At 43.0% G+C, this 12543-nt stretch overlaps 1 protein-coding gene across 1 annotated transcript in view; it reads right to left on the bottom strand.

Moving 5' to 3' along the window:
- Window positions 1-88: 88 nt before the first annotated feature.
- The window catches only part of SLC22A3 (solute carrier family 22 member 3), a 28261-nt gene continuing 15806 nt past the window's right edge, over window positions 89-12543 (bottom strand). The window contains exons 7-12 of the mRNA XM_027670099.1: window positions 7948-8045; window positions 7596-7810; window positions 5602-5710; window positions 5245-5357; window positions 4260-4359; window positions 89-3510 (exon numbers count right to left, since the gene is read on the bottom strand). Of these exons, the coding sequence (XP_027525900.1) occupies window positions 3453-3510; window positions 4260-4359; window positions 5245-5357; window positions 5602-5710; window positions 7596-7810; window positions 7948-8045 (693 nt within the window). The 3' untranslated portion in view covers window positions 89-3452. The remainder of the gene's footprint in view (window positions 3511-4259; window positions 4360-5244; window positions 5358-5601; window positions 5711-7595; window positions 7811-7947; window positions 8046-12543) is intronic.

The raw sequence follows: 12543 nt of genomic DNA, 5'->3' as shown, positions 1-12543 counted from the left end.
TGTCTTAATTTTTCGTAGGTATGTACATACAAAAGAGATGGGTTGCATCCCAAGAACATCCTCTTTTTTTTTTTTTTCTTTTTTTTTCTTTTTCTCCCCACAGCCTTAAAGGAAGATGAGAACTATAAAGCATAGTAAGGTGGCAGGATGATTTTTGAAGCTTTTACATCTGGAATCTGTTCTACATCTGGAGTCTGACTCTAGGAGATGCAATCTTCTCAGGGCATTGCCTTCCTGAGTGGGAACAGCTCTGATAAAGCACAGTGCACTCACCTATCTGGTCAGCAGTGTTCACTGAGCACAAATATCCTCCTGTATATTTTCCATATATATTCACTTTGATCACTAAGTTAGCCAAGAAATCTGTACAATACTTTCCTGACAAGAGAAATTCTGTGTTGCAGCCTGGTCTTTTATTTGTTAAGCTCTCAGTAGTGAATTCATGAAGGCGTGGTTAATACCTTGTTAATTCTCTGGCTTGTAGACAGAGAAACCAGTGGCCTTGCTGTCCTACCCAAACTATCTAGAAATGCCTGGACATGCCTGAGTGGCTACAGAAGTGCCATTTCATAGCCTTTCCTTCTGCAAGGGTGTCAGCGGCAATAAAAATTGCCACTTATCAGTAACCATTTGCACAAACTAGATGAAGTAACCCAGTATATTTGGTGGCAGCAGCACATTTGAGCAAATAGCACATTCACCATTTTGTTGGTCCAAGGAACCTCTTTGGTGGCGGCAAGAACACAGCTCCTGGGTTTCTGTGGTCAGGTTGTTCATGTGCCTTTGGTGATGGCAAGGTGATCCTTTGTCTGCTGTGTACCCCACATCTCTCACTGAGCCTCTAATGCAAGATAACTGTAACCTACAGTGTTTGGTCCCTACTTGAAGAGGTGCCTCCCACTGGGTTAGCAGGGTCACAACAGTCATTTTAGTGTCAACTCGTGCTCAGAAGAATACTGATGTGCCTCCTGAGAAGTTTATAGGACTTTCCCATATGTATAAAGTGGTTTGAGGCACATACAAATTTAGAATAACTTTTTTTTAAACCAGCATCCTGTACAGTAGTCTGCATAACCTGGTGCATGCACCTCCGTGCAGCTGGTTTCCCCTGGGGTTCCTCCATGCTGAAGCTCTCCCTCTGCTTCCACCACCTCATCTGTCCTCCCTCACCCACAACAGCTTAAACCCAACACAAAGGTTCATAGAGATGGGAGGATTTTTTGACTTACAAAATTCCTCTGTTAGGGATAAGAGTTAGCACAGGAGCAATTACCAAATACAAGGTTCACTGGAAGCCACTACCAACTATCATTTTAGCAGTCAAAACATATACAGAGGCTTTTTTCTGCTGTCCTTTACAAAATGAATTTTTAGCAAATAAATGCATCACATCTGATTGCTTCCCCCTGACTCTCTGAGGGTCATGCCTGCAGTGTGAACTGGCTGGGTGCAGGGAAGGCAAGGCTGAGTTCTGCACACAGGTGCCTGCACCCTCCACCCTGCACTGAGACACAGCACCTGGCCAGGGCAAGCCCGCAGCTTCCAGTTCAACACTGGTCTCTGCCAGTCAGCCTTGGGACATTGCCTTCAGCTATCTACAGAAGATTGTTGATGTAGGAGAAGTTTTTCCCCTGTAGCAGTAGCTCTAGTTTGGGGTTGTCTTCTAGATTAGCCAGATATATTGGGAGATGCTTGTTTAGTTTCATATCTTTCAGTCTTTACTGACTTCTGCTAAGCATCCCATTGACCTTTACTGTGCCTCAGAGGAAGTTAGAAACAGCCTTGAAAGACAGGCCTTTATCACTAACTGCCTAAAGTATGCAAACATTAGCCTGAGATTAGTATTAAAGGTCCTATTTTCCTCCAGCAAAGCTAGTGATAAGGGCAGTTGCTGTGAAAAGGCAGGGAGAGTTTGGAATTGTTGAAAGGCACAGTATATTCCTCACCACAGGAAATCCTCCTGTGAGGGCACCTGCCTATATATGTTCTTAGGATGGTGAGACTGGAGCAGTAATCATTCAGTTTCACCTACTGTAATGTAGTGCTACTTATTTGTGGTATGAACCTTCAAAACTCAGTCCTATATTTGTTTATGCCAAATAAGTTATTTTCTGAGCTTACATGGCCCTTTACAAGACCTCATTGACTTTCTTTTGTTTGTTTATTTCTCTGTTGGTAACAGGATACCTTTTGAACAACATATCTTTTCAAGTCCTTACAGGGAAGGGGTGTATTGTTTACCAGTCAGTGGCCAGGACCTAATGCTCGATGAAGGTCATACAGCAGAAAGGGAAGGCAGTCTGCCCCTGGTATCTGCTTGCAGAGCAAGAGAGTCAAGCTGGTCTGCTCTGTGTCAGCTTCAAACAGCTGGGATCAGCTAACACTTCCTTCTTTAACCAAAGCTCCTGTCTCATCCTTGCCCATGTTCCCAAGACACCCTTGTCAACAACCCAAACAATTTACCTCCAAGACAGAAAGATGATAAATAATAATAATGAACAGAATACAGAAATTGCAGTTACCTTGGCCGCGGTGAGGGTGAAGGAATTTGGTTTGTAGGGATGGGCAGAAAGCATGATTTAGAAATGCTCTTGAAAGAGGAGTTTGGAAAAGCATCCAACAGGGGAGAGAAGGCAGAAGCCCTTCCCTCAGACATATGGCAGTCACTGGCCAGGGGACAGGACAATAGAGTGTCATGTACCCCAGCTGGGTCTGGGGGAAGGCACTAATGAGCAGCAGGACAATCTGACCTGTAGAGCTAGTGCCCTGTGCGGGGTATGACCCTTACATAAAGCCATGGAAAGGTGAGGAAGAGGACTGCTGCCACATTTCAGAAAGCCCTTGAACAAGGAGAGAGGCAGGGCTTTTGTTGCAAAGGGTCCATGTGGATGACTATCAGACCAGAGAGACATTCTCCTGATGCACACTGCTGATTCCCACACCTCCCAATGAGAGAAAGAGCCACCCTGATCACTGCCCTCCTTCCTGAGCCATCATATCTTCTATTTGTCCAGATTCTTCAGGAGCAACTGAGAATGGGTTGAAGTACTCATCCTCTCCTCCTCAAAGTCGTCTACACCTTAAACTAGCAGTACCTTTTCAAACCCTCCCCATCCAAATGTGTAGCCTAACAAAAGAAATAAACAAATGGCTCCATTAGATAAAGAAATAAATAGAAGCTCACTGAGCTGGATAGTGCATCTTTTTACAGCTCTCTTGTTCTCTCCCAAGAACCACTTAGTAGTCTCTTCTTGCAAATAGCGTACTCAGAAAAAAAAGTATTTATTCCATATTCATAGAAAAATACACTACTTGTTTTAAATGTCCTTATGCTTAGAAGAATAATATGAAGTTCAATCCATATTCTGCAGCAGATTTTGAAGTGGTGGCAGGTGGAGAACAAATTCTGGATATGAGAACACAGTTCTTTGCTCAGTGCTGTCCTTCAAAGGTCAAATATAAGAGCTGGTGTCCTGGTGTTTCTTTTTCTTGCCACATTTTCCAAAATGACTGAAGAAACAGAAGGGGAGAGGGGTATAAATGTGCAAGAAGTAGGAAAATATGTAGTTCAAGTTGTAGTCCAAGCTGCAGTACTGAAACATTTACTTTTTACACAGAACACTTCCTCTTTCTTTAGTTTGCACCTTGAATCAGGCAAAAATTGTTGATGTAATATCCAAAGCCTCTGCTTGAAACATTAATGTATAGCACTATGTCCTCAAAATAGTTAGCCAAGGTGTAAATGTTCCCTGCATGTCTTCAGTGCAGTGAAGAGTCTCTCTTGCCCAGAATAGGAAAGCTGTGCCTACAACTCTTTAGCTATAAATCCATCTCATATATGACTTTTCAATGATGTCACAAATGGTGGAATTGCTTCCATAATAAAAGACCCTTCTTCATAAGATGTTTTGATTGAGGTAATGGATGGTTTTCTTGAGCAGAAAGTTACAGGCTATGCTTCGCAATCTCTCTCTTGCACACTATCACCTTCTGCTTCCAGAGATGCATAGGACAACTTTCTGTCTCTATGAGAAAAAGACAGATTTTATCCCCATGCATTTTTTTACAGCCTTCCTAAGTGGTACTGAAAAGTTCAGGTTTCTTTTGAGGAAAATGCCACTCACTCATAACATCAACCTAACTAGGGAATTTACTTTGACGCTCGGAAAACCTCAATAATTTGTGACAGTTGGTAAAGTTGGAGGAGAACATCCTCAGGAAACCTCACCCAAGTAAAAGTAAGAAAATATATCTCATACCTTGAAAGCTGCTCCACATCCTCCACTGTCTCTGGTAATGAGATTCCTTTTGTCTCTGGTAAAAGCAATACTAGGAGCCCACAGACAACTGCGAGAATACCTACAATGGACATTGAAGAAATACAAAAGCAATAAGAAAATTGTTACTTTTTTTATTTTCAGGGCTTATCTACTGAGAAAAGTTTATTCAGATTAAGTTTGAATTAAGATCTTTCAAGTGAATCCATTTCTGATTAACCTATTCTAGTCAAACACCTTCATGCTACATTAATTTAACCCACTACAAAATCACTTGAGGGCTAGAAGTTCATTTGCAGGCTGATTTCCCCTAAAGGGAAATCATAGGAATCAAAATTCTGTCTTTCCAATTTTCTTTTCAGCTAAAGTTGTCATTAGCACCAATTTCCCTTCTTAGTCTATTCTATTGATTTTGATTTTTCCCCATCACATCTGTCTGCTAGAAGTCTGGTTTAGCCACAGACTCCCATGTCCTCGTTGAAAATAATTTATTTTTTTTTCATAGAATTACTCCTCAGGGCTTATTTTTTTCCAAAATGCAACTGAGGGAAAGAATTTTACAGGAATAAAAAGTTATGGATAATACAACATCCATATTCATAACTGTACTTACCAAAAAAACTAAGTATTTTTTAAAGGTCATCAACCTCTACTCTTGGCAGTCTAAGCTTACTTTTCTGCAATTACAGAACCTAGCTGTAAGGTTTCTCAGTCTTAAAGCACCTCGCATAGTTTCTTTTCTGTTCTTTCAGCAAAGTTATCCAAGCAGACCTGAGCTCTTCCAGACTGTGCGGTGAAATCACACACATTTCACCCATTTGCCATTCAGCCTCTTGCTCTAGGCATGAAGGTCGAGAGGGGCTGGTCTGAGGGGAAGATGAGGCCACACACTAATTTTGCCCCAGAAGAAAAGCTCTGTTAGGAGGAAGATATTTAAATCGAAAGTACATTTTAAATCAGATCTTACTGAAAATAATTAGAGGCAGCTCCAACCAAATGGCTGCTAATCGGAAAAGCAGGAATGGGGCTATGATCCCACCTAGGTCACACAGACTTGAACACAGGGAAACACCAAAGTTTCTGGAAAAGACAAAAAGTACCAGATATTAGAGAGGTGCTACCAAACAGATTAACCAGCAGTTTAAAGAATAGAATGTAGACTTAGCTCCAAAATTATCTCATCAGCATATGCCATTCACACTGAGCAGTGGCTATTCAGCTGGGAAACTCTGGAGAAAATCAGGTTTAACTGAATAGCAGTGAAATAGGAAATGCAGAAAAGCAGAGGGAAAAGCTGAAAGATTAGTGGGAGCTTCTGACGTACCTCAGTGTTGTAGGGTACAATTCACTGTTCACTAGGTAGACGACTTCAAAAGCTATCGTGATGCTTAGTCTTCCCAGCGTGGCAACTGTCATTTTGAGCCATGGGATATCTGTTCATTCAAAAAGAAACACTACTGAGGTGTCCTTTGCCACACCAGCAGAGTATTTCTGAGAGCCCCAGGCCCTGTCAGCAGAAGTTATACCACAGGAACATTGGATCAGTACAAATCAGACTGAAAGGCCACTGCTGTAGATATCAATCTATACTGGCATTTATTGCTTTTGAGTGTCATGTGAGGCTGCTTTGAAGACTTATAAATCACTTGAGTTGACTGATTCAAGATGCTAGGGAGCATAACAGTATGGGTGGGAAAATGAACATTATAGCTTCCATCACCATGTCCAAATTGTGCTCTAGAAAGGAGCATTTATTTGTAGAGGGATATTATGCTGAGTCACCTCCCAAAGCCTTCTGACCATAAGGAAGCTACCTCTAAAACTGCATAGAATCACAGAATCATTTAGGTTGGAAAAGACCTTCAAGATCATTGAGTCCAACCATTAACCAAGCACTGCCAAGTCTACTGCCAAACCATGTCCCTAAGTGCCACATCTACACATCTTTTAAAAATCTCCAGAGGTGCTGTAGTAAAATAATTCTCCCTAGAGCTGATCACCTACTCTTTGTAATTTGTCTAGCCACTGCACATTAGACACACTCCTAATAATGCCACTCCTGGCCATCCTCCCCTTCCTTTCCTTGGTGCTTGTCTTTATACCTGACACAACTGGCACAGGGACCTGACGCTGCCCTGTTGGCTCTGCCCATCTCTCCTGGTTCTGCTCAGGCTCTTGTGGGTATGGTCTAAACACAACTAGGTAGACAGGGAGGCAAGTGAAAATAACATGCCTGAAACCAGTACAAAGGGGAACTTTGTCACTAGAGAGAGCTGCCAATGATTATGTTTTCTCAAAACTTCACTAGGAAGAACAAGAAAACATTTCAGTTTGCTCTAAACCAAAATTGAGACACTATTTCCCTTCCAAAACAACCAAACAAATCCCCATCAGATTTCATCCCATGTTGCAAGACACTGCCTTTGCCCTGAAAAGTTTTGTTTTCAAAATGTGTAAGAAAAGCAAAGGCTGGAAAGAACAAAATAAATCTACATTGTCTCCTTGGCATCCCCTCAGTCCATCAGATCCCCTTGGTGAGGGTGATGTCCATGTGGTTCCTTCCTCTGCCAGGGGACTCGAACTGTATGAGCAGCCCAGAGTGATGGGGCTCTCACAAGCTGCTGCTGCAGCTTTTTCCATCTGTACAAACAGGCTTTTCTTGAAAGCAGGAGTTGGACCTCAGGTGTGTCCCATCTGCAAGTATCTTAATCCCTAGGCTGCCCACTCCTTACCTTGGCAGGGTCCCCTCAGCACTTCACTGCTGAGAGAAGGCTGGTGGCAGCATGCTGCTGGCCCCAGGCCACCACTTTCTACCTCCCACTCAGGCCATATCACCCCCACACAATGCTCCTGCTCTAACCCTGGACCTGATGCTCCATGCTCAGCGCATGGTACGGCCCAAAATACATGAATGTGCTGGAGGAAGGTGTCCTGCCAGAGTAATTCCCTGATGGTGCTCTTTGTTTCCTTCTCTTGTGACAGCCCAAGCTCCAGCAGATCAGGTAGTCAGTCCTCAGTTCCTGTTGTCCCAGTAGGACCTCTGTACATTTCTAACAGATAGAAAATGATGCTGGCAGATCGAGTAGGCAACGTGGTGACCACACCCTCTGTGCCTGAATTGCCATGACCTGTGTTGGGGGAGCTGTCACAGGAGGAGAATGGGGCAGCCAGCATCCACTCAGCATGTGGCAGCTCTTCTGGGATGCACAGAGGTGGGGACCAGGGGGAAATGTGCAGTTTCGTGTTGCTTGCTGGCCTTGCTTAGGTGTCAGAGGGAAATCACTGACCTGAAGAGCTTGACACTGGGAAGGGAATTACCTTCTGGCAAGAAGGCAGTAATGAGACATGCAATGCCTGCCACGATGTTGCTTATTGCAAAGGGCAGGCGCCGGCCAACGCGATCAATTGTCACTATAATTAGGAAAGCAGCAGGCAGCTCCACAGCTCCTGAGATGAAGAAGTCTAGGTAGAGGTTTCCACCGACAATTCCTAGGCGCATGACAAGCCCTTGGTAGATCAGGGCACTTGCAAACCTAAACAGCAAAGGGAAAAAAGTGTTGATAGGCAAACAAATGATTGCAAGCAGCTGGAGAGACCCTAAAAGTCACAAGGGAATCTTTCTTTAAAATCCACCACCCTGGTAACAAATTGGACTGACATGGGCACTCACCAGGCATACATCAGGATGAGCGTACACCTCCTCATCTGGGGAGTTCTCACCAGGTCAAGAAAGGAAGGGTTGCTGACCTCCTCATTGCTAACAGTGATCTGAGGAGACAAGCGAGCAGTAGTCAGCTGTCAGCACTCAGGCAGGTAGTGGAGCAGAGTTCCTGTGTAAACACAGTGACCACCAATATTCCAGTCCAGTGAGTAAAGGTGTTGATGAGCCAGTTTGCTGCTTATAGCACTCCAGAGCAGTGCACAGATATGGGAACAGCTGATAACTGGACACGGCTGTGGGTTTTCCTTAATGATGATCATGCAAAAAATCAATAAAAAAAAATCCCCAATCTTAACTTGAGAATGGAAAAATTATTTTCTTGTTGTAAACTGAGACAAGTTGACCTGGATTTTCTTGGAAGGCAATAAGCAGTCATTGTCACATCAGGGCCACTGGGAGCAGAACTGCCTTCTACCAGAGGTGGAAGAGAGGGGACTGTGGTAGGAAGAGCAAAGTGATGGGCTGAAGGAAGCAAGGAGAGAGGGGGTGAGCAGCAAGCAATGGGCTTGGGAACATCACTCCTGGCACAGCTGGGCAGCAGGAAGAAGAGAGGAGTGAGAAACTGCACATCTGTGACAAAGCTTAGGTGCTTCAAAATATTCAACTAGTGAAATTCAGAGTGTCTTAAAATATCCAAGCACTGTGCTGAACATGGTTTTTACTCTGGAAGAAATAAAGCTACTAAGTATGAATTAATGGTCCTCATACTGCCTACAAAGTATAATAAATCTGTTCTCAACTTCCTCCAATACAGTCACAATGAGGCACTCCATGAAATCACTAGTTAGAAGGTTTAACACTAACAAAAAAGAGTAGAATTTCACACAGTTTGTGTTTACCTATTTTAGTTCACTACTGTAGATACTGTGGAGCCAAAATATTAGCAGGGTCAAAAAGGGATTTGGCACATGATGGAGGCTGTTTTTAACTCTGGCCAGCAGTTTTTAACTGTGATGTCCAAGCCAGGTGAGAACCCTTTTTTCATATGGTCATTTGGCAGGTGAGGAAGAGCCAAGGAAGATAAGGCAGAGGTGGTTTCAGGCAGGGACAAACCATGATACTGCCCAAGAACTAGCAGGTACAGCTGGGATTGCCATCAGCTCTCAAAGTAGCTGTGGGAAATATGGGCTTAAAGCTGCTGCACCGTTTTTAGGAGGATTTCAGGCAGCCTGGCTGCTTTGACTCTCAGCTATTGCCCCCTCCTGACAGGAAGCCTAAGAGAGCAGAGGAGCAAAACCCTCTCTGCTGCCCAAGCAGGTGCAGGAACCCAGGCAAATGATCCCAGCTGGTGGGGAGACATGGGTGAAAGGATATAGAAGCAGAAGGGAACATGCAGATCCAGGATGAGAACACAGGTAAAGCCAAAGGCATTGCCCGAGGGTCTTGTTGGCCCAGCTAGGGCTATGTCCAAAGCTTTCACCTTTATTTGTTTTTTATATCATAAGGTGGCACAGCTGGTTTTCAGTGAGATTTGGCTGAATGTTTTTACACATGACTTTTTCATAACTGAAAGCTTTTTAAGACAGAGAAGCCCCATATTTGTTTGAACTTCCTTTCTACTCCCTCTTGCTTTTCTACTGCAACTAGAAACAGAAGATTTCTTCAAATCACTACCACTTCTGCTGCATGCCAGAGCCCTTTGTGAGGCAGGGTGAGGTTGCTGGGTTTCTACACTGCCCTTGGACTCTCTCATAGTAGGGTTATAAAGCTGCCATGTCTGTTGTTTATAAGAACAGGCTGCGAGCCATCAGTTGTGACTTTGTGCAAATATGGTTTTAGTTTTCTAAAGGACTAAAGATAAATTCAGCACAACTGCTACTTATATTTATAAGTCTCAATAAAGTCATAATAACTCTAAGCATGACTGAGCACTTCTTTATGGATGAAGAAAAAAATCACTATGGAAAGTCAACTCTTTCTTCATAGGGAAAAAAATCCTCTTTTTGTTCTTTGAAGTTAAGGAGAGCTTTGCTATTCACGTCAGTCTAGTTAGGAATTCAGGGACAGGGCCCACATTTCCAAAGATACAGCATCTGAAAACCCCAGATGAAGTTTTATAACCAACTGCCCTCACAATTTCATGTTTCAGCAAAATTACATATCAGATTTTCCACAATAATTTTAAAAGATATATAGTTCTACACATGCTTAATTCTGCACGGGACAGTACAGCCGTGCATATTTATAACACTTACATATGTATGTTAATGTATAAAAGAAAGGTCTAGATATGTCTACATAGTAGGAAAAAATATGTATCTGTGTATAAAGGGAGGGGGGGTTGATCCACAACTATCTTAAAAAGGAGCTCCTACTCAACTAGTTGTGGTTCATTCTGGTTTTGGACAGAGACCAAGAATTAGAAAATTAGTTTGAAAAAAATCCCCATGCTAGGATAAATATGAGCAACTGGAAAAAAGGAGTTTATAATTTACACTTAATGAGTTCTGTTTGGAGTTGAACTGTACTAGTGTCATAATTCACAGAGCAAAAGAAGCAATTGTTTTTTCCTACAAAGGTCATCTGTGGTTTCTGCATGCCAACAAAAACTCAAAGCTGCTACATCCAGAACCATGTAAGGGACTTGGCCAATGAAATTCATACAGACGTATTAGAAAATATGAGACAAAGTGCGTTGATGGATAATGCCTATCACTTCTCACTTCTCCCTGTCTCTCCACACCTGCAGCACTTACCCAGAAATTCTGGAGTTGCTTCATGAAAGAGAAGACTGACATGAGTTAATGTGAGAAATACACTTGCTCCATTATTAATGTGCTTCCTGGAGATGCTTTCTTTCCTCCAGGCACAGCAAAAAGGATGACAGGCATTCTACATTAAAAAGGCCCCAGGAACAGATCCAGTACAAATCTGTATGTGTGGAGGTTAATCTGCTGCAGCTGTGAGTAGCTTAAGGTCATGAGCATGGATACTTTTGAAAAAAAATTAAATATAACTTAAAACAAAAAACAGGGAAAAACACACATCTTCTTTATGTCATGACGCTTTGAAAATGCCAGTATTTATAGAGAGGAAGTGGGTGTAGCAATGCAGGGATGAATGTGGAGGGGAAGCTGCAGCAGCACAAGCTTCCGGCTACATGTCTTGGGCCACACTCAGCACTGGTTAATGCTGACCAGGATGTGAGAATCTCACTGGTGTATATGCCCCAGTCAAAGACAATAATTCACAGAATCATAGAATGGTTTGGATCAGAAGAGACATTAAAGATCACCTAGTTCCAGCACCCTTGCCATGGGCAGGGACATGTTCTACTAGACTAGGTTGTTCAAAGCCTTATCCAGCCTGGCCTTGAACACTTTCAGGGATGGAGCATCCACAGCTTTTCTGGGAAACCTGTTCCAGTGCCTCACCACCCTTACAGTGAAGAATTTCTTTCCAATATCTAATCTAAAAATGCCCTCTGTCCATTTGAAACCATTCCTCCTTATTCTGTCATTTCATGCCCTTGACAATAGTCCCTCTCCAGCTCTCTCGTAGGACCCTTTTAGGTACCAGAAGGTGCTCTAAGGTCTCTCTAGAGACTTCACTTCTCTGAGTTCAACAACGCCAGTTCTCTCAGCCTTTTCTCATAGGAGAGATGCTCCAGCCCTCTGATCATCTTCATGGCCCTTCTCTGGATTTGTTTCAACAGGTTTATGTCCTTTTGTAATTTCTCGAAGTTTAACAAGGCCAACTACAAGGTGATGTACCTGGGTTGGAGCAACCCCCAATATCAACACAGCAGTGGAATGAACAGATCAAGAGCAGGCCTGTTGAGAAGGACTTGGGGGTGCTGGTAGATGAGAGGCTGGACATGACCCAGCAATGTGCACTTTCAGCCCAGAAAGCCACTTGTAACCTGGGCTGCATCAAAAGCAGCATGGCCTGCAGGTCAAGGGAGGTCATTCTGCCCCTCTGCTCCGCTCAGGTAAGACCCCTTCTGGAATACTGCATCCAGCTCTGGAGTCTCCAGCACAGGAATCTTAGAATCATATAATGGCTTGGATTGGAAGGGACCTTAATGATCATTCTAGTTGTCCACATTTGTTGTCACTCAACCATAAGGCCAATGCCACAGTAATCATGGTCTGAGAGCCAAACATTGCTACCCAGCACAGAAGAAGCCAAATGCTGCAATAACACAACAGTATTATTTGAAATGCATCAGTCCTTTCTATCAAGATCACATGCCAAAGGACTGTAACATATATTGCCCTATTTTGTAAACAGCAATCTCAGAAAGATCTTTCTCAATCGTGAATTCTGTGACATATTTTTCCCCTACTGGGATGGAAGTAAATTTACACTTAAATTCTAATTTCATCTTCTCTTTGAGCTGTAAAAGGAAGTTCTAGAAAAGGAGCCAGGAAAGTGGATCCTGGTATCTCCACTCTCTGTCAGCACTCACAGCATCTGCTGTGAAATACCATTGCCCCTCAGGCTAGTTTCTGATATTTCCCACAATATTTTAAATTAGGAGTGTTGCAAATGAAAGACCTGATTAATTGTTTTACAAATTTCTTTTTTTCAGCCCATATAATT

Source organism: Corapipo altera, unplaced genomic scaffold (genome assembly GCF_003945725.1).
Source record: "Corapipo altera isolate COAL_440 unplaced genomic scaffold, ASM394572v1 2b, whole genome shotgun sequence".
In the NCBI taxonomy this organism is placed as follows: Eukaryota; Metazoa; Chordata; class Aves; order Passeriformes; family Pipridae; genus Corapipo; species Corapipo altera.
This window is presented reverse-complemented; position numbering and strand designations above follow the sequence as displayed.